Source organism: Parasteatoda tepidariorum, chromosome 3 (genome assembly GCF_043381705.1).
Source record: "Parasteatoda tepidariorum isolate YZ-2023 chromosome 3, CAS_Ptep_4.0, whole genome shotgun sequence".
NCBI lineage: Eukaryota > Metazoa > Arthropoda > Arachnida > Araneae > Theridiidae > Parasteatoda > Parasteatoda tepidariorum.
The window spans coordinates 68,985,149-69,010,624 of record NC_092206.1 but is presented as its reverse complement, the minus strand read 5'-3'; the positions used below and the strand labels follow the sequence as shown (position 1 = coordinate 69,010,624).

Here is a 25,476-nt window from a genome sequence, read left to right as displayed (position 1 = left end):
ATCTTCCTTAATTTTGCGTCGGTACATACCTTTCAGATTTGTACAGGATTGCTTAATGTTGTTCTGTACTGGTTTATTGATTGCTTTCTTTTTATATTCACCCTGTACAAAGAATGGGGATTCCTCTAGTTGTTATTGTTAAGCTCATTTAATAGTGTGATTGATATTACCTTGTTTTATGAAATGCTTATAAAATATCATAGCAAGTTGTTTGTTGTTTTTCTTATTTATCACTAAATTAATTATTCAGACTTCTTTATTGGCAAAGTTTTCTAGTGCAAAGGACGAAATAAGATAGTGCAGTTTTCTAGCGCAGTGCTCAAATATAAACGTACTAAGTTCCAATATTAAATTTTATAGAATTAACTTATAATGTACTGAAGCATGGATAAAAACGTACTTTCTGTAAATAAAAAAGTCATTTGGATTCATGACTTTCAAATTAAGAGTTGAGCGTGACGACAATTCATCATAAATGCTTCGATATTTAACACAGAAAAGCGATCAAAAGTTTACATCATTTCATGCTAATTTACTTTTACGAAGTTTTTGAACATTGCTCACAATTAGAAATCTAGTGTATCTTAACGTAATTCAGTGTAAAAAAATGAATTTTTATTTTTTTACCATGCCTTTTAATAATAGTCAAAAAAGGTTTTGAATTGTAAGGTATACACACTTTTCTATAATTTTTATTTTTTCTTCACCTTTTTAAAAAATTGCGACTACATCCTCTTCTGAGATTCAAAATTCCACGATTTAATCTTCATAATCCAACTTCTGCCAGCAGAAAAAATTTCGACACAATTAAAAAAGAACTATTATTTTACACAAAATTTTTTTTTTAATAATATGAGAGTTTTTAGTTGATAAAACTATGGTCAGAAATTTCTAGAGCTTTAACAAGTTCATGGGAATTACAGAAACTATTTTTGCAGTACGATCATCCTAGGTTCAACTCGTTATTAAGCAACAATTTTATATTCAGCTACTTACTAAGAGTTTTGATAGAAGAATCTATGCATATGACTTTGAAGTTAAAAAAATCTATTGACAAGATATGATATCGAATTTTATTTTCAACTTAGCTGTTTAAAATCGTATGTTTCATGTAACACAGTTACTCATATTATATTAAGTTTATTGAATACAGTTAATTTTCTGTTTTGAACAGTAATAATTAAGAAAAACTACATTAATCATAAAAAAAACACGAATAGAATTAAATTCTTGTACATAAAGCTCTTTATCGATCCATTCTCAACGAATGCCTGCTCATTCCGTTCGTCCCAACTCCGGATTCCCACTTCCCTATCGCCCGATCCTGTTTCCTCACTCCAAAAGCCTCGTGGATTCCAAGCCAGACGGTGCTTCTCCTCGGGAAAAACAGGATCTCTTTCCCCGGAACATTTTCAAACAAACTTTGCCGCTTTGAATTACTACCGAAGCGCAAGACTTTTAGCATAGCAAAAAAAAAGTTTGAATGGTCTCAAATGATTGAGTGTGCTCCGAACCAGTAGACGTCTCAGTGGAGACTCTTAGGATTAATCAGTTTTTCCTCTGACGTCATAGTGTGCCGGAAATATTATTTGAAATGAGAATTGTGCTTGGAATACTGCAACAAAAATCCTGGATTTTTCTCAAAATTGTGACGTTGATGGCAGAACTTGTTGTTCAAGTATACGGAGGAATAATAGGTAAGATTAATAAACATAATATACAAGCGTAGATTCGAAAATGTTATTGTGATTTTAATTACATTTGTTAAAAGAGTGTTCCAAAATGGTTTAAAGGACACATTGATAATGGTACAAGATAATACATATAAAAAAAAACTAAAATTTATTAATTTTTCTGCAGACATGCAGTTAATTGAAGCAGCTTTGTCAAAAGATTAAAAGTCATCATGATCATCAGAATCAATACTTAAAAAAGCTGCAGTGCTATGCTGTTGGTACAAGGTTTGTCACAGCAAATCATATTAACGTTCGAAACAAGGATTAATATTTTCAAAATATATTCAAAACAAAACACGAAATTTAGCAATTAATACTATTTACCTTAAATTACTTAAACCTTAATTACTTACCTTAAATTAATACTATTTACCGTAAATCCAACGTCCGCATGTCATACGAATTTATATATACCACATATATATAAATATATATATAGTAGCATGGAAGATCTACGTCACCAAACTAGTATTCCTAAAGTTATCTGAAACCACGTATTTATTTGTTTACAGAAATACTTTTTTAAACCTTTTTCGTTAAAAGTAAACAATTNTGTTCATAATGTGCATGTTGCTTTATTATGTATATATATATTAGTGCACTTTTCAAAAAGAAAAAAAATACTTATGATAAAAGCATTAGTATTTTCTTATCTTTGCAAAACTTACCATACTTAACATAGTATTAGGGGGAGCGTCCAATGACCATAAGTTTTAAGACAATGGCGTTACATTAAGAACAATTAAGATATTAATATTATTGAAAAATATTATTTCCCAGAATTTTACCTACGATTTTACTGGTGATCTTTGTTTATTTCTTAAATCATTCTAATCAGTAAAAATAGTGTGAAATAAAAATGCTTTCATATAAATATCAATACTTATAAATTTTGAAATCTGAACATTTAAGATTATTTAAAAACATATTTTCTTGATATTAAAACGCATTCATATTTTTTGTGTGGAGATCACCACTGAATATTTTAGTGAATATATGCTTGCTTAATTTTAGGCACGGTAAGTATTATAGGTAGGAGTAGTTATAAAGTTTTTTTTTTACGTATTCTCTTTTGAAAAAATCGACATAGAATTAAAGTTGATTAAATTTTCTTAATGTCACTTTAATGTATACCAAATATAGACTTAAATAAAACATTGTTTTCATCTTACAATTTACATTTACTTTCCTTTTTTTCTAGTCTTCGATTTTTGTCTATTTTATTCTGCTTGAAGAGATATTCATATTTATTATACATCTTATGAGATATGTACTTTTTATTGAATTTTTTTCAACATGCATGAAAAATGTCATGAAAAAGTGTGACGCTTTAATCAATACTAACATTGATTTATATCACTTTATTTGCGTGGCGTGCGCATCTTCTTATTGGATTTTCAATTATGCTTTCATCTGGGTACTAGAGGCATAGACTTTAACTAGAAGTCTATGCCTCGATAGAAGTTTAAGCAGTTTTTGGATGTGGTAAGTCGATAAGAGTGTACGTAGTTTTTCTATAAATAGAAGATAATATTTATGACTCTAAAATATAACTTTTTTTTTGCAATTTTTTGCTTCAAATGAAGCAAATTTATTCAAAATATAAATACTTTTAAAAAAGTCATTTGTCAAGTTATAAGTTAAGTTCAATGTTTTGTTGCTACGAGAAAAGATAAATTTATCATTGTTACGTTTTTAATTAAATACCTCATCCACCACCCTTTTACATAGATTATTCAAACTATAATATTATTTGCAAATATTAACATTTACATTTTTAATATGTTTTCAATTAAGTATTTAACATTAAACTTACGTTCTCAAATACTCATTAATACCTTTGTCACATTGATAATTTAGTGTCTTTGTCAAAATATGTATTTTAATCAATTTTACTGAATACCAAACATTAAGCAATTGAAGAAATGACGAAATTTCTGAACAATTGTATTTTACACAATAACAAATTCTCTAAATCATTTCTCACTTCATTAATGGGAATAATAAATGGGAATTTGATCATTCATATTATATTTTATTGCATTCTACAAAATTCAATTTCAACTGATATTTCTACTTGAAAAATATTTTTTCTAAACTAGTTTATTTACTCCAATTCATTAAAACAAATTAGTAAGCTATCCATCGATTTTAATATCAATAGAGATAAATTTTATTTACTATCGCAGCTACTTTATAATGACAACTGTAGATGTTTTTAATCGTAAAAAAAAACATTAATTCCAAAACCATCAATTTATAATTTTTAAATAAAATATACATATTTAAAGTTACTTATCCCTTAAGCGACTCTACCATATATTTCATTTTACTACACGCGTAATTTGTACTTGAACTGCTTACTGCAGTTAGATAATGTATCTAAAACTTTCTTTGTTAGTAATGTTGAAATTTCAGCATTGATATATGACGAAAGTTATTAAGTTTTACACAAAAAATATGTAAACTTTCAAATTTTATGTAAGTATACAAATGTTATAGCAGTATAGTAATCATATAAGTATATCACGTAAGTGTACCATACAATCTTCATATAGTTATATCATATGCAGTTATGGTATTCATATAAATTATAATTTTAACTCCATATAATCTGGAGGTAAATATTGTTACATCCCCAACATATATATATATATATATATTCTTTGGTTTAACGCAAAACAAAATAGTAAAATTAAGCTTATTTTAACTTAAATATTTTTTTTGTCTAGAATGTTGCTTTATTAATGGAAAATCAGCCCAATGTACTTGCAAAATACGCGCATTTATTAAAAATTTAAAAATTGTAACCTAAATATTTAAGAATCGAGAAAAAGACAGATTTTCTAGAGAATAGAGAGAAGCCATTATTATCGTTATCTAATCAGACTCTTCTATATTTATTTGCTTATTTTTCTTTAGCAAAAGCATTTTTGTGAATTTTAGGGAGTAAATATTTTGGTAATTTTTAAAAATTATAACAGTGTTATGACACTGACACAGTATATGGATTTTTTACTTCATTGTAAGATACATGCGAGTTTTTACTTAAATTCTTATCGATCGATATCTTGACTATATTATCATACAAACCACTTCATTTAAGTTGAATCTAGATGTATATGACAATTTTAGCAGGACCTATAAAAAATATATTTTTATAACTCAGCTGTAGTAAAAACAAGAAAATGTAATAGGACATATTATCAGCATGTTAGAACAAACATAACGCAATCTTATAAATAGCGTTATCATATGTATGGCGTATATATATATATAATTATGTGCCAGTTCTTCCTGTATTTCTTCCACATAAGCCTAGAGTCTATTGCAAGATATCAGCAAAGAGAACATGAGTGGATGTTCATGGATGTTGGTTTATGTTGGTGAACGTCATGGGAAATGGCCATTGAATCATAGGGAGTGATGGAAAGTCTCCTAAACGGAAATTAGCTACAAATTAGCTATATTTCCTCTTGGTCATGAAAATATATTTAATTTTCACTCTATTTATCGATTAGATAGTTTTTTCCATTAAACTTCTCTGGAACATCATTTAATTAATCATTTAATGGTGAAAAAAGATATTAATTTATCTATTGTTTATAAAACTTTGTTTGCTCGCTTCATTTTTCTGGAGCATCCATTGCTTTTACTTCTTTATGGTTTTTACTTAAGACTTTATTAACCTGTAGACTATGTATGTCTATTAACGTAAAGGCTTCACAGATAAATCATTTCATGGCAGGTTTAGAACTGGGGCCAAGAGAGTTTTGTAAAGTATCCAAAACAGAGCTGCAGTTGTCATAGGGCAACCTGTCAAGCTCAGATCTCGGATATAAATAAAGAGTATAGACGTAAAAAAACACAGTTGAGTTAATGACGTTTTGGCTAAACATTTAGTTTAAGTGCTAAACCATATGAAAACAAAGTAAATATTAAAAGATGATTGTGAAATGTGGTTCTCAAGTGAACAGATTTAAAGTAAAAAGTTTCAGTCATTGCAAAATTTCCAAACAAAAGAAGAAGAAAAACATTTTTTTAAGTAAATTTATTCATTGCAGACGTGCACACATATTAATAAGTAGTACTGAGGAAAAGATATTAAAAAAAATCACCCTCTGTCTTGTTTCATGTTTTGAACAACATGCGTCCACTTTCTGTTGCACGAGAAATTAGTGTTTTTAAACCTAGCAAAACTACGATTTATTTCATGAATAACTCAATTAGTGTTACAGTGGACATATTAAGTAATTGGAACTCTAAATTCTGAGAAAAAAGCTCTGTTTTCATTATGTATTATGTTCATAATGTGCATGTTGCTTTATTATGTTAAAATAAGATTTGAAATAAGAGAGCCCCTTATCATTAGAAAGAGATTCTTTTAGGAAAATGTCTTTTAAAATTTATGAAATTATAATAAATTCTTTTGCAGTGAAATTCAAACTGCTCCGTATCCTTCACATCCAAAAACTTTAACATGAATTTTTAGAAAAGAAGTTTCCAAAGATTTATAAACTTTTCTTTGCTAATCACAAATTTGTTCAGTCATTTACTGATTCTTCAATACAATTTCTATATGGTTCACCGATTCTCTCATATTGTCAACAACTTCTCCTATGCTTTGTTTCATTAGATTAATGATATCCCGACTCGCAAATATATTTCCTGTTTATTGCCAAGATTTGTCAGTAATCACATCAGTGCAAGTCTCTAATATTATGCTCCTTGAACTTAAAGTAAATTATATTGCAAATAGCCATACGTGCTAGTTAAACAAACATACACTGACGGAAAAAAATCCAAACACCAAGAAAGAGTTGTGCTAGATAATCTAAATTTGGTAGCAATGCAATGATACAACGAACTGTTACAAATCGCCTTCTATAAGTACAGCTCTGAGCGATGCACCCTGTAACTTGCATTCCACTTACACCAAATCACCGTCGTTAAAGACGGTGATTTGCTGTAAGGATGATGGTGATTTGGTTATGAGTGAGGTCGAGTTAGAGTTGATTGCAGAACAGAGTGGAGATCTAATGTTTATTCTGATGAAATTCGGTTCTACCTTAGTGACAGTGATAGCCGTATATTGGTTAGAATGTGGCCAGGTGAGCGACTGATACCAACCTGTCTCTTGTCTAAACACTCACTACCTACATCTGGAAATATGATATGGGGAGCATTTTCCTATGACAGCAGGAAGAACTTTTGTGGCTATTCCATACACCTTGACTGCCAATTTTTGCTTCAACCTGGGGATTCAGCCTGTTTTTTGCCATTCATGAGCATCATTCAAGGGGGTATTTTGCAACAGCCTAATGCTTGTTCTCATGCTGATGTTGTAACTCAGTATGCTTTACATAATGTCGACATGTGTCCTTGGCCTGCTAGATTATTAGATCTTTCATGAATCACGCACACAATGGACAACATTTGACGATAATTTCAGTGTCATACACAACCAGCAATAGCTCTTTCGTTAGTAAGTCAAGTAGTCAAGTAGACTAAAATCAAAATTTTCCATCCTTGATCAAATGTATGTTTTACTTTGTTAACAATTTGATTTTTTTTTGCATGATATGAACTTTTGTTTCCACATTTACTTATCTATTAATAGTTCTCACTTATTATTATTTATAGTTTCTTTTCTGATTTATGTATACTACTAAAGTATTTCCCAGAAGAAAAATTTTGCTATGATAAAAAATTAAATATTTTGCTCTTATCAGCATCTTTCATTCCATTAACTTTCATTTCCTCCAAAATTGCATAACATGTGAAAATAAGTATTCTGTCTATAAGAAGAGGGCAAACATGTAAATAATCTTTAATATCTACAGAAATTGATATGAAAAATGCTTTACACAATACTGAATTTCTGAAAGCTATGTACATGTTTTAAATGCAATTAACTATGTACGTTTTTTATTATTTTTTGAAAGTAAAAACAATGCCTTTTTTAGTAAAACTAATATTTTGCTGAAAACATATTGTTTTTGTGTTAGGTCGCTTCAAAACTTATTCACTGTATTATTGTTAGCAATAAAACAAAGCTCTTTAATGTAAATTGTAAATCTATAATTTAGATATATTACACTCATCTCTCTTTGAGCAATATTGATAATATGAATTCATCCAAATAGTTATTCTCATATTGGATGTACTTTGAACAAAAGTTACTTTGTATAGGTTTTGAATTATAAGTGAGCTTTTCCTTCTGTTAATTCCTCCGACGAAACTTTAAAAGCAATTAGCAAAGCGGCTAATAGGGTATTTTGAAGCTGTCCCTCACAGCAGTTATCTGATTATCCATAGTAAGCTGGATAAACTTTAATCACTCGAATGGTGATTTGAAGTTGAATATGTATCACCGTGATTTGTTTGAATTATTTGGCTGCTATTGGTAAATTATTAGTTATCTGATTTATAATAATAAATTTAATGTGAGTCATTGAGTCCCAGTTTAGTTAATCGTGAATTTCAAAATTATTTTAATTTCAAAAGATCATTCTGTGTTGCAAAGAAATATTTAAAATTTGTTTCTCACTGAGTTTAAATGCATGGATTATTTTTTAAATGATAAATTTAAAGGAATTGTAGAAGATATTGTTTTATAAAATACTACGTTTGACTTCAACGTCATTCATCTTTCTTTTTTCTCGAAAGTCGAAATTCCTTGTAAAAAGCTCATTTTCTTATAAAATTTAAAAAATATTTTCCGTTCTCAAATTGAAAAAATAAGTAATAAAGTTTTTTAAATCCGTCCTACTCTTCAGTTGATATTCTTTCGATATTCCATAATGAGCAGAATAAACTATTATGGCTTGAACTGGCGTAAATATTGTTGGGATTGTTCTTTAATTATTTAGCTGCTATCGGTGAAATATTGGTAACCAGATGTATAATTATAAATTTTATGTGAATAATTGAGTAGTACTTTTGTTTATAGCAAATTTCAAAACTAATATTTCAGAAAATTTTTACTTTATATAAATTATTTTAATTTTGTTGCTTAAAAGTTAAGATGTAAGAAATTTTTATTGGTAAATATAATTCGTTTGATAATTGACATTTCTTTATAAAATATAAAAAAAAAATTTTGAATAATGCATGCAATAGTAAATTTAAAATTATTTAAAATTATGTATACGACAAATACAAAATTGGACGGAGAAAAATTTCATTAACAATAGGTCATATATTAACAAGAATTTACAATTAATACTATTAAAAGGGAAATCAATATTAATTTCTGTACATATTTGCTTAAATATATATAGCCCTTTACAATTTACAAGTTTTTAAAAAGTAGATTACTTTTTAATGATACCTAAGAAAAATATGCTCAGTATGAAAGCTTACAATGTATTTTCCATTGCATTTTAATATCGCTTATAATTATTATTTTACGAAAGTCACGACTGTATGTTAGCAGAATGTCTTTCAAATAATGTAGAACCATTTTTTGAAATAATATTAAATATTTTCATATCCTTTTATAAATATGATATTCATTTTTTTCAAGATTATTGAATGTTTTGAGTGTGGTGTCTGCATTAAAAATTATTTTGGCTTCTTTTCTTTGTCATAAGTAGAAAATTGTTTCTTATGTGGATTTTTTTATGTAGGGTTATATTTTAAATAATAACATAATTAAATGATTAATTTTAAATTCAATTGTAATTTGTTCATTATTTTAAAAATATACTATAATGATTTTTAAAAGATAAAAGATAAAGATTTTTTTAAAAATATATTATATGTATGACTTTATTTCTTATAAAACTGCATTGCAACAACATAAATATTCGATCTTACACGAAAATCGATCATTATTACTCTCTTCTTAAAATCGACAATTTGTTTCGATTTAAATAAAGAGAATTTCTTTACAAACATAAGGGATCTAAAGTATGACAGCTTTTCATATTCTTTTCAGGTGTTTAATGCTGAAAAAAGTAAAGCATTTTCTAACAAATAAATAATGCTTTGAAAAATGAAAAAAAAATGCCTTAAAGCTTAGTCACAGCTTCCTATATCATATTTTTTAAATATTTTATATAATTTTAATATATCAATAAGTTCACTACATTTTTTTTCATATTTATCTAAACTTTTCAAATTGACCTAAACATATAGTTTCATGTAAAATTATTACCTAAAGTCTATTTGAATGACGTTCATGTTAAATCTAATTTTAAATATTTCCTTAATATTAGATGAATTCTGTATAAACGCTAATTAGACCCCCTTTAATTAGCAAATCATTTGATTGTTCACGATAATTTTAAGAAGAAAAAAACTACTTAAAAGTCATCATAAGACCTGATAGAATAAATTGGCATAATTAGCTTCATGTGAGGACAATTAAAAAATATTTTTGAATTTTATTGATTTATTAAGAGTATTAATATTATATATATATATATATATATATATACGCTTCAAATAGTTTTCGGAAAGTATTTCATGCTCTAAATCATTCTTAAGAGCTTTTTTCCCTTTCAAATCACTTTTGATGACAACATGTATTTTTTCCCCAGATGAAATTTTTTTGAAATGCTCAGAAAACAATAAGCCTGTTTATTTTTTTTTTTAAATTATTACATTTGAAGTAGGTGATTCCTTATCAAATGAAAATGTATGTATAGTGCTTCTTTTAAAATTTCATCTAATTTTTATTTTAATTAATTTATTTTGATTTTAAATTTGTCAACCAATTTCATCTTTTTTTAAAACTTTTTTCAAGTGAAATGAAAAAGAAATTAGACTGACGTATAAGTAGTATTACACTTGATTTCTCAACAATCAGTATATCAAGCCTAGTTAAAAGTTATTGATCCAGAGGTAAAAGAAAAAACATTTTATATATAATCTGTGGTCTTCTTCAACCAAACATTACTATCCATTTGAAGCAGGAGATATTAAAATCAAAGATTTTGCTAAACGTTTTGTGCTGAGACAATAAAAATATTGGTTGACAAAAAAAATAAATACATAGCCAAAAATCAAACCTAGTTAATATTTCGGTAGATAAAGTAAAATGTTGAACTGAAATTATCGGTGTTAATTTAAGATGATCGAAATTGATTAAGAGAAAATCAAATTATTAAATTTTTAAAATATGAATCATCTGCGAGTAGAAAAGTCATAAATGTGCTCATTGAATATGGTATATTAAAAAAAATGAGACACATATAATGCAATAAATAATCAAAGTTAGCCTTAAATATTTATGGGATCTTTCATTCTACATTGTTAATAACAGTCGCAAAGTGTGCAATTGTACTTATCAGTTTTATTTCTTTCTGTAAAAGAAGGGAAACATTCTATTCGAAGAAAAATTCTTTTTCAGAAAATATTTTCTCCATTCTCCTTCCCGAAGCTTAAAAAACGCTGAAGGTGAGGACAAATATGAAACAAAACTATTTTTTGCCCTAACTAAAAGTAACTTCTTGTCGGGCAAATGTTTTATTTTTCTAAATCAATCTATAAATTCCAGCAATACTGCTAATTCTGTTGACTTGTGTTTGTTAGTTTCGTATAAAAAAATTGCTTTTCTCACATAGTTATCAAAAGTGTGTATGGTTTGTAAAGCTTTTTTTTTTAATATTTTGTCAGTAAAAATCATGTCCTGTCTAGTTCGTACCAACATACGATTGATAATAATTTTCTATCACGGTATGTCATATTAGAGATTGTAGTTAGTATTTTGTTACCAACATTAAATCGTTACTGTACAATCGCATAATTCTGAAAAGTCATTGTGACTACACAAGGGTGCCAATCAGTTGTTGAGTCGTCAGCACAATATCCCTAGCCACTCACCACAATGAAGCTGATTTACAGAGGAGGCCTTTGATCAAGCATGGGATCCGGTATTAATCCCAGATGGCGGCAGTGTGACTCCTCCGCGGATGATCTGACTTAAAATAGGTGCCCGCACAATATTGGAGTTTTCTTTTTAAAATTACGGTTAAATAACCGGCAACTGTTTGCCTATCCAATTAACCGTAAATTAACTTTAAAGAACATTTTTTTACTATTACGATTTTGAAACTGTTAATAACTATCATGATTAAAACACCATAAATTCAAAATTATACAGTTTCTTAACCATTTTCAACCAGCATGGTTCCAAAACTGTAAAAAAAAAAGAAATTTAATAGAACTAAATAACAGAAAAAAATAGCAACGCAAAGTTAGGCAGTTGTATGGTTCTGCTATCTATGAGTGAATGAGCGTAGCGTAATTAAATTGCCCGGGGTCACGAATTGGGGATTGCAAGACACTGGAAACTTTTCATTTGTTGAAGGAGATGGAGAAAACATTGTGGTATCAACTCTTAGACTCAAACCCTCGTTCTGTCAGTTATGAAACTGACAGATTAATCCTCCCAGCTATATTATTTACTCAGATACATAATAAGGAACCAAGTGGCTTCATTAGGTTGGCTTAGTTGGTGTGATAAAATTATAGTTCTTTAACCGTATAAGGTAAAAGCAGTTAATTAACGGTTTTTCTCTAAGTTAATAGTTTGAATACCATTTTACTTAGAGTTATTTGACTGTCTTATTTCAATATGATAATATAAAAATTAAAAATAAATTGTTATTTACCAATTTTAGAGAAATTTCGAACAATGATGCAAGGACATACCGTAATAAGACGATAAGGTTCATATTAAGAGAAAGCATGTCGACAATTGCAGTGAACGAATTATGATGTAAATTGGGATCACCAGTTCAGTATTTAAAAATCAGCGTCAGTGAGTTTATGCAATGGAAATCGTAAAATTTTTAGTAGCTGCATAGTTTAGATGTACAAGTTCTTTTTGTAAATGAACAAACTCTAGAATGGAAAGAAATTCTTTTAATGATACTCAAACTATTAATATTAAACAGTACTGGAAACTGTTTGTGCAATAACGAAATCCAAACTGACAACAAAAATAAAACTAAATAAAAGCCATTAGTACACTCACTGTAAAATTTGCAGTTATATTATCTGTGGCAGAAGATAGGTTATTAAATTTATGAACTTTCTTAACTCTTCGTATGTTTAGCAACTAAGGCAAGCTGTGGTAAAACTTCCTTGCTCAATAATGTTTTTTTCATGGTAGAAAACATAGAAAAAGATCAGTTCGTTACGTGAATGAATAACTATGTTCCATTACAAAAGCAAACATTGTTACAGATATCTGCAGTTAAAAATTTGAATAGCCTGCAAATTCAAATACATAAGAACTAGTGTTTTTCCAAGTAAATAAAGGAAATGTATCTTAAGATCTTGGAAAGAGAAGAAATCTTGACGACTTTTATTTTTGAATTGATGCGTATGCAAATGTAAACTTTGAGAAATATTTCTTTTTGCACAAAGTGGATTCTTTTATTTCAAACATCAGAAGTGATTTGAAAGGCGAGTTTCTTCCTAAAGATTGATCTTTTTATGTAAAATGACTTTTTTAATGCCCCTGCAGCATAGGATTTAAAATGACGGGGATGAGTGCCAATTGTTTCGCAGTAGCTTAAAGTTTGCAAAGATTTGGTCTATTATAAGAAAATTGAAAATTTATTAATGTCTTTTTCTGTTTAATTGTATAAGCAATCATCGTCATACAAACGTTTAATACGCAAACAATTTGTGTAAGATGTAGTATTTATCACATAATATCTTTGTCAGACATGGAAAACGTGGATATTATTTGGAGATCGCTACATTTTGGTGCATTTAGACTGCATGATAAGATGTCCTTGATGAATGTGTTCAGCAGAAATTGACACTTTAAATAGCGTAAAAATACAATAAAGACAATAATAATACAAAATCCAGCTTGTTGCTAAATGTAATCGAAATTGGTCAGCTGCTGCATAAACTGTGTAGTATGTTTGCTATTTTTAGTTTAATTTGTTAGCATACTCAAGTCATATTATCTAAGTATATATATCTAACAACTCACATCGATCTAATCTGTCAGCTCATACCTTAGTTTCTGATTTCACAATCCTACTAAGATTCACTATAAGCATTCGCTAAGCGCATCTTGAACCATGAATTCTGTAAGTGAAAATCTGATGTTTAAATCGATATCTTACCATCTTTTTGTTATATTGCGATATTTCGAATTTTTTTCTGTTTGAGATATGTGTCAGGACCTTTTTTTATCTTTATGAATAAGTAAGTAATTTGAACAATGGAATTTATTTTTTAATATAAATATTTACAATTAAAAAACTATGGATATATTCTTTTATTTCAAAGATTTTTAAATCTATAATAAATATTGTTATTGGTGTTGTCGTTGGCAATTAAGGCAAAATATTCAATTGTTCTTGTTTTCAAGTGGCACCATCTGTGAGCTAGAATTCTACTTTTGTCACACCCATACGTCACACCGGTTTATAGGGTGGATATACATCTATATCCATTAATTCATCCACATACATCCATTCATTCATCCACACATCGTAATTTTGACCTGAATCAGGGACAATGGAATTGAATTCCCTTTTTCAAGAACGTGAGTCCAGCGCTATGCCAAACAGGATACCCCGACTTAGAATAAACATTAATTTAATTAATTAATTAATATAAATTTAATTAAAGATTTTAATTTATTGTATTTTTGAATTATTATTTATATTTTAAATATTGTTATTATATGCTATCTTTCTAATAATAAATAATCCGTAAGTGGTAGTTATATTTCTGGGAATAAATTTTTCTGCTTAATGAGGAGCAATAAAACAGATAGAAAGTCACGAATAAAATTCATTCTTAGCAAAATATTAGTTAAATTAAAAATATTTCTGCAACCGTGACATGCATATGGATACTTAAAACATCCCTCAAGCCACCTCTCTACCATACAGGCTACCGTCTTTTAGCAAAATGATAATTTCACACCTAGTTCCTATAAAGCAAAGATCATTGAAACGTAAAGTAAGATTTATCATGATTTTATGTTATTTTTCAACCTTTAGGAACAATACCGAATTACTCTAACTTCAATAAGTCTCATTAAATACGAACAGAGAAAACCGCTGGAAGGGGAGTTTTGCATTATTAAATACCCGGTGTGTGATCTCCTTTTGTATAAGGAGCCACCAACAAAGCGAAGATGCTAATGCGTTTTAACAATGAAAATCTCACCAAATTAGAAACTTTGACGAATAACCTCGGTATGGTGGAGGAATGGATTCTTTGTTTTCATTTCTCATACACAGGAATTAATGACAGTGTTCAAAACGGAAGTTGTTTAATTTGCTCTTTTAATAAATGCCTGGGAAAGGAATTCCATGGAAGAGGTAAATGGTTTAAAATAAATGTATGGTACATAGCTTGAGGCGAATTCCATGGTAAATGAATTTGATATCATGTGATTATGCTTTATTTATTGTTTGAAAGTCATTATAAAGCTGGAATAAAATAATAAATTCATTTTTAACTATGTAAAAATTCCGCAGAATAACTGTATGATCTTGTAAGTATATTTAACGTAAATATGTCGAGAAAGTCATAATTAAAATTTGCGTGACGTTCCAGCAATTTAGTAAGGTGTTAGCGTGATTGTAAGATTTATTTAACTTGTAGTTTGAATAGGAAACCAAATGTAACTACCATATGATTAATTAAAATTCCAAAGATAATAGGTTAAGAATCCTTTACAGAAATATTTCTTTCCGAAACTTATCTGAGCTACTTTTTTTAATACATAAAAATACTTAAAGGTTCAGTTAGAATCTCTGAATAAGCAATAAATCAAACTATAACAATTGACCCTTTTAAAGTTTATTTAAAGAAATGCTTTCATGAGAACTTTCCATTAATGAAGTTTTTATATTTTTATTCATTATCTTTTATTGGTTTATTATTAATTTTATTGACTTAATTACCTTTTTATTATTTTTATTATATTTAAGCTTTGTTTCTTTTTGAATACTTAAATCTGCTTGTAAATGCTCTTAACCTTTATGTAAACCAAAACTCTAACCATATGCAGTATATTTTATAAAAGTAATGACGTTCACTTATTTATGATTTTATTCTTACGTCATATAAAATTATTATAATGTTTTATTTACATGATACAATGTTATAATCTTTTATTAAATGCCGTGGAAATTATCTTCTTTGAATTAAGTGTAAACTTGCTAACATTATTTTTGCCGATATTAAGCAATCATTCACTAGTTATTGTAATTTTAGATTTGAGAAATAATGTAGAAATAACATGTTATTAATATTTAAGTTCTATTTAATTTATTATCATATTTATAAAATAAATAAATTCAGCATAAAGAAAAATATGATCGTAGCACTGTAATATCGTAGCATCGTAAAAGTAGCACCAGGAACACTTTTTCGAAACTATGAAAATATTTGTAATAAGATTTATTCTAATAATATTTCTCTGCAATATATATAAATGAAAAAGCTTAGTATTTAAGAATATTTTTGAAAACTAAAAATATGGCACATTTTTATAAATTATATTTTCTGAATTCATATTTGATTCTTACAGTGAGAACAAAAGTATGATCCAAACTAACAGAATATAGTAACATTTGCAGTATTTCGGACTCTATAAAAACACCAAAAAGAACATTAATTTTTACCCAGGGACTAATTTTTACCAAAGCACGTTTGCTAAAATATACACTAAAATAAGATCTTATTACCACGCCGTTTGGCAGTAAATGCTATAAAATTTGGTAAGTTTATAATGTCCCCTTAGATGATAGTATGAATATCATTTATCTGGTAAAGTTTGCTTTTAAGTTTTGTATTTTTCTTCAATGTGTGGTAATAAGAACTATAATTTTAATTACCAGAATTTTTGTCAAACCGTTACCATGCGAAAAGAAAAACTACTAAATAATCGGTTAAAATACTCGTAGTGTAGATATTTATTTTATTGACAAAGTAAAGTTTGTTTTTTACCAGAAATGTCATAGCTATAGAATACGGTAATTTTACCTGAATTATTACTCCATGTATACAATGTTTCATCTTTTCATTATGTCCATCATATTTTAGACTACTTTATTTAGATTTTTTTGGATAGCACCGTGTTGTTTTATTAGTAAAAATCATGACTTAGGGGACATTTAAATTATATTTCTTAATTTTTTTTCTGTCAAAATTCATTGCTTATTAGTTCATTGCCTTTTAAATAAGTGTATTTTAATATTATAGTTTTATATTATAATAATTAATATCTTAATTTTACAATTTTTTAGAAAGAATGTAAAATAATTCTAAAATAGAGCTAAACTTAAGTACAATTTGAATTGAGAAAAACTTTATAATAAAACTCAACTAAAGTTGAAAACTAAACCAGAAAACTAACCAGATGTTTAAAACCAGATGTTTAAAAAACTATCCCAATTACTGAATATTTAAATAATAACACAAAGTAGAAAAGAGCCTTATATTTTAAAATGTGGGGATTAAAGGGGGCCATTTTAGTGGATAAATATTAACAATATTTTTTTAAACAATAAAAACAGTTTTCTATGCATTTTTTTTAAATTTACGTTACGATCTCTTTTTATTCAGTTGCTTAAGAAATTTATCAAGTCGATTTAATCAAGATATTTTTTTAAAATTAAGGATTCCTCATTCATTTAAAAAATTATTTTAATGAAACACTCTCATTACAATTATATGTAAATTTCTTTTCATTCTATCAACAAAAACTGAATGACGTAATGTTATTTTTTTTAAAAAAAATTATCTACATTTCGCTACAATACTTCCTTTGACTAAATCCTAACTGCATACAACTTTTTCTATTCAACTATATAATAAACGGCACAGTTATTTTAATTTATTTTCAAGATTCATTTGTTGAATAAAAGATTATTTCAACGATAATTAAATTCCAAAATAAATACTAAACGCAATGAATTTCAAAAGATGATTCTTCTAGAAGAATAGATAATAAAAGGAACAAGACTTGCCATGGATTTCGCTTCAATATTCTACTGATCTCTAATGTTACATTTATAAGATTGGCATATGTATTTTGCCCGACTACAAAACAAATTGAAAAGAAAATAACAATTGTCCCCTTCACTAGACAAAGGCAAAGACAAGACAGGAAAGACCATTCAACGGAGCTGATATCAACTACTACTCCTTCCTTCTTTCTTTCTTCCTTTCCACTGTTCTGAAAGACAGAAGGAAGAATTTTTCAAGTCTGCATTAAAATTCTTCTCACCCCATCCGCTGGCAACAAATCAAATCAGCAATGATAGCGGAAAGGTTTCCCTGGCGCCATCTAGTGACAGAGAAATAGCATCGCAATCGACGTTTAAGGCACATTAATACAAATGCATTTGAGTTCGTGAATTATAAAAGCTCTCGAATGAAAACCCAATTTTTGCTAACTAAATTTACCGAGAATATCCGGTAATTTCTTTTAATCATTTTAATGGAATAATTTTCAATAAACGAGGATTTTTCATAATTGAATAGATTTCTTTTTATCACTAATAATTTTTCTGGCAATTAATTTAGGAGGAGAATACTTTCTAATTATTATAAGCATCCCTTTTCAGCAAATGTAAGGGAGGATTAAATTAGGTGTGGAAATAATTTAAAGTTCTTTTTTAAACAACCCAGTTTTCTATTAATATTAATGGGATTAATTGATTAGAAAGTGAATAGGGTGGCTTCTAAATTCTACTTTATTTCTTCGTAACCTGTTTACAAAGTAATGTAGCATTTCGATTTTTATAAGTAGTTTAATTGATCATTTGTTTTCTAAACATAAACGCAGAATTAATAAAATTATAGTGCTTTAAATCTTTTTCATAATAGGAGCTAATAAATGTATTATAATTTTTAGGGTTTAGAAAAATTATGAAATATATTTTGCGACATTTACTGAAATGTAAAAAAAATAAATGTCAATATACAATATGAGTAAAGTGGTAAATAAAATTCTATGAGTAGCAAATACAATGGGTCATTTACAGTACATTGAAATCACACTAAAATGATATTGATTTCACCATGATAATGATATTAAAAATGTATACTGCAAAAAAAAAATAACATTATTTTACACTGAAAAAAATTTGTCTAAAGTAGCCAAAATATGGTAACATTTACCATGGCTCTATGGTAACACCAAAAGGATCAGTAATTTTTACTGAAATGCTTTGATACAATGATAGAATTTTCATTTTAAAAATGCGGTTAAATAACCGACAGCAGTCTATCCAATTAATCGTAAAATTTACGGTAAAAACAATTTTTACTTTTACGGTTTTTAAACGGATTACAGCTAGTATGTTTACCAAACCATGAATACAAAATTATAGGATTCCTTAACAATTAACAACTGGCATGATTTCAAAACCATAAAAAATAAATATAACTGGACATCGAAACTAGGCTTTTTGTTAGGTTGTGGATAAGTTGTATTTTATCAAATGGACCGTAGAATGAGGTTCTCATTACGTAATTCTCATTATTCTGGTTCTCATTATTATCCTACCATCTAAGCACGAATAAGAGCATCGTATTCTAATAGTTCATGTCACAAATTAAGAAGTGCATGACATTGTAAATGAATGTAATGTGTTGAATGGAATGGGGAAAATATTGTAATGTCGACAATGAGACTCAAATACCCGTTTTGTCGGCCATGAGATTGACAGATAAGCACATTCATCAGCTATAATATGTATCGAACTATAAGGAACTAAGGTAACATTAGGTAGGCCTATTTGGTTCCGTAAATTTCTGGTTGTTTAACCATATTATGCAAAAGTAGTTAGTAAACCGTTTTTTTCATAGTTTGCAGTTTGAATAGAATCTTATTTATGGTTATTTGACTGTTTTGTTTAAATATGATAAAATAACAATTAAATAAATTGTTTTTTAACCATTTTTCCTAGTAGCTTATAACAGTGTTAGGAGTTTTACAAAATAAACAACAAAATATTGTTTTATAATAAACGATGAAATTTTGAAAGCTGATAATGTTTGGTAATTTTATCATAATACCTTAGATTATGGTATAAAAGCTATTTATTTGTTTAAGTTTAATTTTCAGTTTTGTATTTTTATCTAATTGTATGTTAATCAGAACTATATATCGGTTTCAGAAACCAAAATTATATTTTTTTAATCAGAAATGTCATTACTATGCACTACAGTAATTTTAACAAGAATATTCTTTTCTGTTTTCAAATTCATTATTCACCAGTTAAAACGCACGCCATACAAATGTGAAATCTTGTCACTAATGCTAAGAGTTATAATAGATACAATTTTTCTCAAGTTGTCGAAATGACATTAATGATACAAATCATGAATTTACTCTTTTTGTGGAAATGAGTTTTAAAACCTGTAACATCAAACGAAATATAAAAGCTTATGTAAAAATAAATATATGTGAAATCGTAAAAAATTAACAGTATATAGTGCTTATTATTATTTTTTTTTATTAAGAAAAAAATTTTTTTCGAGCATTTCATTGCATACCAAACGCAAAAGGTTGCGTTAGAAGAATGTAAAAATCGTACCTTGCATGTAGTTTTCTTTTTATTTTCTGTATGCGTCTCTAAAATGAATTAATCATTATCGAAATAAATTTTCAAGCATATTTCTTCAAATCAAATGAAGATCATTAAGTGAAAAGAACTAAATCCTAAGAAAAAATTATGTTGCTCTCTCAATCAAATAAAGCACGGATATAGATTTAATCATTTTCAAGATTTTCCACATATGCCGTTAGGACAAAGTTGACATTGTAATAAATCAGGAGATCTTAACTTACGTTCGTTATTGTTCGCAGGACGTTTAGATGGAAAATATAAGCTGATTGTTATTTCTTTGTTTCTACGCTTCTAGAAATTACTTCAAAGAATAAAAATCCTTTAAATGATTAATAATTTTCAGAAGTTTTTTTAATGAGGTAGAAGATGTCACAATTGTGATTATGGTATCACATTTAAAGGTTAAAGAAAATGTATCTTTGTATTTTTTTATAATTTGAAGAGAACATTGCAGTGGACATGTTTTTATTTGGTACTAAAAAGCATTATTTCCATTCCTTAGTATAAACTTGGAACTATTTTTTTATAATATCCAAATTGAAAAAAGTATACATTATTACATTACATTATACATTGCAAATTTTGCCACAAACTTGTGGTAAAATTGAATTATTATTCAATAATAAAAATTTATTTGCTTAACTTTTTTTTCTGCATTTTTGTTTCAAAATCGATTGATAAGTCATAAAACAACTTATGTTTACGATTTTTTTTTATCTCAGCAAAAGTAGTTTAACCAACTCTACCGCAAAATTTGGTCACGTTACTTACCCGTACGGAAAACAAAAGAGTGGTAAAATTATTGTATGATTAAAACATTTCTGATAAAAAAAAGAAAAAAAAAACAATTCTAATTAATAAACTAAATATACGTAACTTAAATAATTCTATTGGTAATTTTTCCATTTACATGTAAGCGGTTAACCGGAAAGTTTGACTTCAAAAAATATTGATCTTATTACCACACATTTAGTAAAAAATACTAAACTGAAATGTAAATTTCAACGAATAAGAGGTTTCAAAGCCTTACTCATAGGTATCATGATATTACTTCCATGTTTTATCAAATTTCATTATATGTTATAAAACCATATTTTATTACTAATTTTAACTAAATCAGTACCAAAGAGCTTCCGTAAAAGATGCCGAGCTTTTAGATGCATTAAGCCAAAAGCATGGTGAATTTTACCACATTCAAAATTCATTATGGTAAATTATACATCGAAGAGCCATTACATTATGACCACCCTCCATTTATAACAATTGACTCACCCTGGTTTTCATGGTTTCACTCCCAGGAAAAATGTTTTCATGGGGCACATTAGGACCTATAATCCTCATAGAACAATCCCTGACGTCTGTAAGCTACTTGAACATAGTTGCAGACCAGGTTCACATATTCATGTCAACAATTTTTCCTGCGGAGGATGGTGTTCACCAACAGAATAATGCACCATGTCATAAGGGTCGAATCGTCATGGATTGGTTCGAGGAACATTCCAGAGACTTTCAAGTCATGCCTTGGCCCCAAATTCACCTCACCTTAATCCAATAGAGCATTTGTGATCCTACTTGGAAAACCAAATTCGTGCTGCCACGCTACCCTCTCGCAATGTGAGGGAATTGCAGGACCAGTTGGTGAGCGCTTGGTACCAGATACCTCAGACTACCTATCAGCACCTTTTGGAATCAATACCACAGCGGGTGCTAGCAGTTTTGAGGGCTAAAGGTGGTCCTACATGTTATTAGCAGGGTGGTCATAATGTAATCGCTTTTCGGTGTATATGGTAAAACTTACCATATTCTCGTAGTTTCGACCATACATTTTTAAGTGCTATCTTCTGGTATATATGGGTATTTTTTGTATATTTAGTTTATTATTGAGAGATTCTAACCAGTTGGTATTCTTCACAATCCACAATCCTTAAAACTATTTTTCTCTGAAATTTTCACTTTTTCTAAAATTTTCATTTCATGGCTAGGAAAACAATTCCAATTTATTCTCGCTCGGGGATTGTATGAATATATAATTTATTTTTCGATACCTCTAAACTATTGTCATTTCATTTTATTATAATATTCCTTATGCAGGATTTATTTCCATTCAACGTGATACTATTGTTTGGTTTCAAAATCTATGCTTGAAATAAGAAAAGAAACTATTCACAAAAGAAGAATAGAAAGAATCAAACACAAAGAAGAGAGGGGTCGTCCTTTCAGCAGAAAATAGAGGAAAATAACTAAAATAAAATAATTCAATAATCTTTTCTTTTGCTAGCGAAATTCACTCCCAGAAAATTACCAAAACTCTGGAAAGTTTTCCAGCTTCGCATATAATATTTAATATATATATCTTCTTCAGGAAAACATTTCTTTTTGAAACTATTTTAAAGAATGGGATTGACAGTTCATTATAGTGTACTATGAATCAGTAGAATTTTATGAGCAGGTATTAATCTTAGAAGCTCACGTAACTATTGTAGCCTTCTCCTAACTATTAAACTAACTCAATCACGATAGAATTTTCAAATAGAAAATTACTTTTTCTCAAAAAGAGTGATTTTGACAACTTATTTATAATATTGCCTTGTAATAAATACATCTTGTATGAATATTGACAATCTTTTTATTTATTTATATAAAAAAAAATTTTTTCAAATTTCATTTTGAAAGATTTGTAGAGTATTTTGCAATCATTTGCAATGCCCTTCGATAAATATAGTTCCATTTCTTATCAACTTAACTGCAAATTTATTCATCTTATTATTATTACATAAATGGATGCCAAGAAAATTCAATACTGCATAAGAACATATTGGGAATCAATCTTAAAATTGTTTAAAAAACTAAGTTATTTTTGAAAGTCACATTCGCTTAACATACATATTTGCACATATGTGTGAGACCCATTTACTTAAATGTACGGAATGTTGGAGTTTTTAATTTAATATCGGGAATCCCTAGTTCAATATTAAATTTCCTGATTTAATATTTTGTTCCATTAAATGAGATAAATTTTTAATGATTTACATTTTAACTTTATTTCTTTAAATTTCACTATATTGTTTTAAAGAAGGAATGTAACGAGTTATGTAATATAGTCCCTTAGTTTGTGAAGTCTATTTTCATTCTAAACACATAGAGATAAGAAAGTGTACTTTCCCAAAATATTCCATATTATCTGACTTAGCGCTTTTTTTCCTTTAGGAAAAATCTTTTCTTTATATTTTTAAATATCCCTGAACTTTCAAATAGCATTGTTGATGCTTGAGTATTTCCAAATGAATAACGTTTCAATACGTTTATATTATTCCAGTGATCTAGATTTTTAGTGAACACAAGATTAATACATCGAACGAGAATGCAAATACACAAATTTGGGTATTATGATCTTAACCTTGGTACTAGCTTATTACATACTACCTGTACTTATTTTTTCTAATCGTCTTTAAGCTGGTTATGAGGCTTTCTAAGCGTCAGCTTCCAGAATATTAATTCTTGTGTTTTTGGCATATTTTATTATTATCACTTCAATTTGTATAAGATAGACAATGCTATGTAATTTATTTCTTGGGATTAGACAATATTCAAGAACAAGTTTAATTCCATCTGAGTATCAGCTCAGTAAACTGACATTTTCTTTCTTGAACAATGCGTTTATTATTAGATTAGACAGTTTATAACACTATAATTTCCAACTGTCTGCAATGAACTGAAGTGTGAAGCTGAGTTTCATTTTACAGTATCAGATCAATAATTTTTTTTCTTAAGCAACGGATCTATTATTAGATTTGCTTTTTCAAAACACTAAAATTTTCAGTTATCTGAAATGAACTGAATTTCGAAAATTAAAGTGAGAACCAGAGTACAGTTTTAGCTTACGTCAAGATATTACAGTTTTAGCTCAATAAATTGACACTTTTTCTAGGCTTTACTATTAGATTGGTCGGATAATATAATTTCTAAATATCCTGAAGTGAAAAGCTGAGTTTCATTTTATAGTGTCAGCTCGATGAATTGATTTTTTTTCTAGAGTATCAAGTTTAAATTAGACAGTTTAAAACATTATAATTTACAAGTATCCGAAATGAAATGAAGTGAGATAACTAAAACTATAACTCTCTCTTTTTATATATATATAGNATATATATATAAATCTATAAATCTATTCAAAATTCCTAAATTCGAAAAATATTTTAACTACAAATCTACTTTGTTAGACTCTAAATTTAGTGACTAACCTCTGTTGGACTAGATTCCAAAATGTCACAAATGAATTTGTCAAAACTTTAATCTATTTGTAAGACTGAATTGTTGTTTTTTTCACAACTTTCTTAACCTTCATTCAATAAAATAATAAGCAAAAAAAAAAAAATTTTTTTTTTCTTTAAATATTTCTCAATCTAATTACTCAGAGATTGTTTGGGATATTAGGAACAGTGTAATAAAAAGATCTTATCACTAATGCTAATTCTATCAATTTTATATTTCTACATATTGCATAGCTCATTAAAAGCAATCATAGATAAGGAATCAGCGGTTGCTCAAGGAATATAGTGTTGTTCTCTAAATGAGGTTATCCTGGATCGATATCGGCGTTGATTGGTCGATTGTATTTCTGTTTCACCGAACACAGTACTGATAAAAAGTATCCTCAGAGGTACACGGTTCACGAGTTAGAATTGCCTTGCTTTCCTCCTAAAGCTGGGAGGTTTTGTGGTTTTCTTCTTAATATAACGCAAATGCGGGTTAGTTCAAAGAAAAAGTTCTCCAAAAGGACTAGTTTTTCTTACTGATTGATCTAGGAGTCCCTTTGTCTTTTTGTTTTAAAATTACAAGGCTGCGGAATTTAACATTGATTGTCGTAAACTCCGTATTATATCGGCAATTCAGTGCCGGTAAGGAAATAAAAATAAAATCCTAAGCAAGACAACTTTTATGAAACGGCCTCCTAATTCATATTCTTATATTTATTTCTTTATAGTTTTTAAAACCATATTCATTGCTTCTTGACCTAAAATTTGTTTTGCTCTTATTCAGTAAAGAGTTATTTAAATTAAAGTACAACTTTGTATTTCCAATTCATTTAAATGGTAATTCAGCACTGTAAATATAATACTTGTCTTTTTTCGAAAAATCTGAGTAATACCTAAAAACAGCTT

General features: G+C 28.0%; 1 protein-coding gene across 2 annotated transcripts in view; it reads left to right on the top strand.

Annotated features, from left to right (window-relative positions):
- The first annotated feature begins 1,334 nt into the window (after positions 1 to 1,334).
- LOC107444069 (CD166 antigen homolog) overlaps positions 1,335 to 25,476 on the top strand; it is a 130,495-nt gene continuing 106,353 nt past the window's right edge. Inside the window, exon 1 of one of the 2 annotated variants that reach the window (XM_016058142.3) lies at positions 1,335 to 1,697. In XM_016058142.3, coding sequence (XP_015913628.1) covers positions 1,595 to 1,697 — 103 coding nt within the window. In that variant the 5' untranslated portion in view covers positions 1,335 to 1,594. The remainder of the gene's footprint in view (positions 1,698 to 25,476) is intronic. The other variant, XM_016058141.3, reaches the window with a different exon arrangement.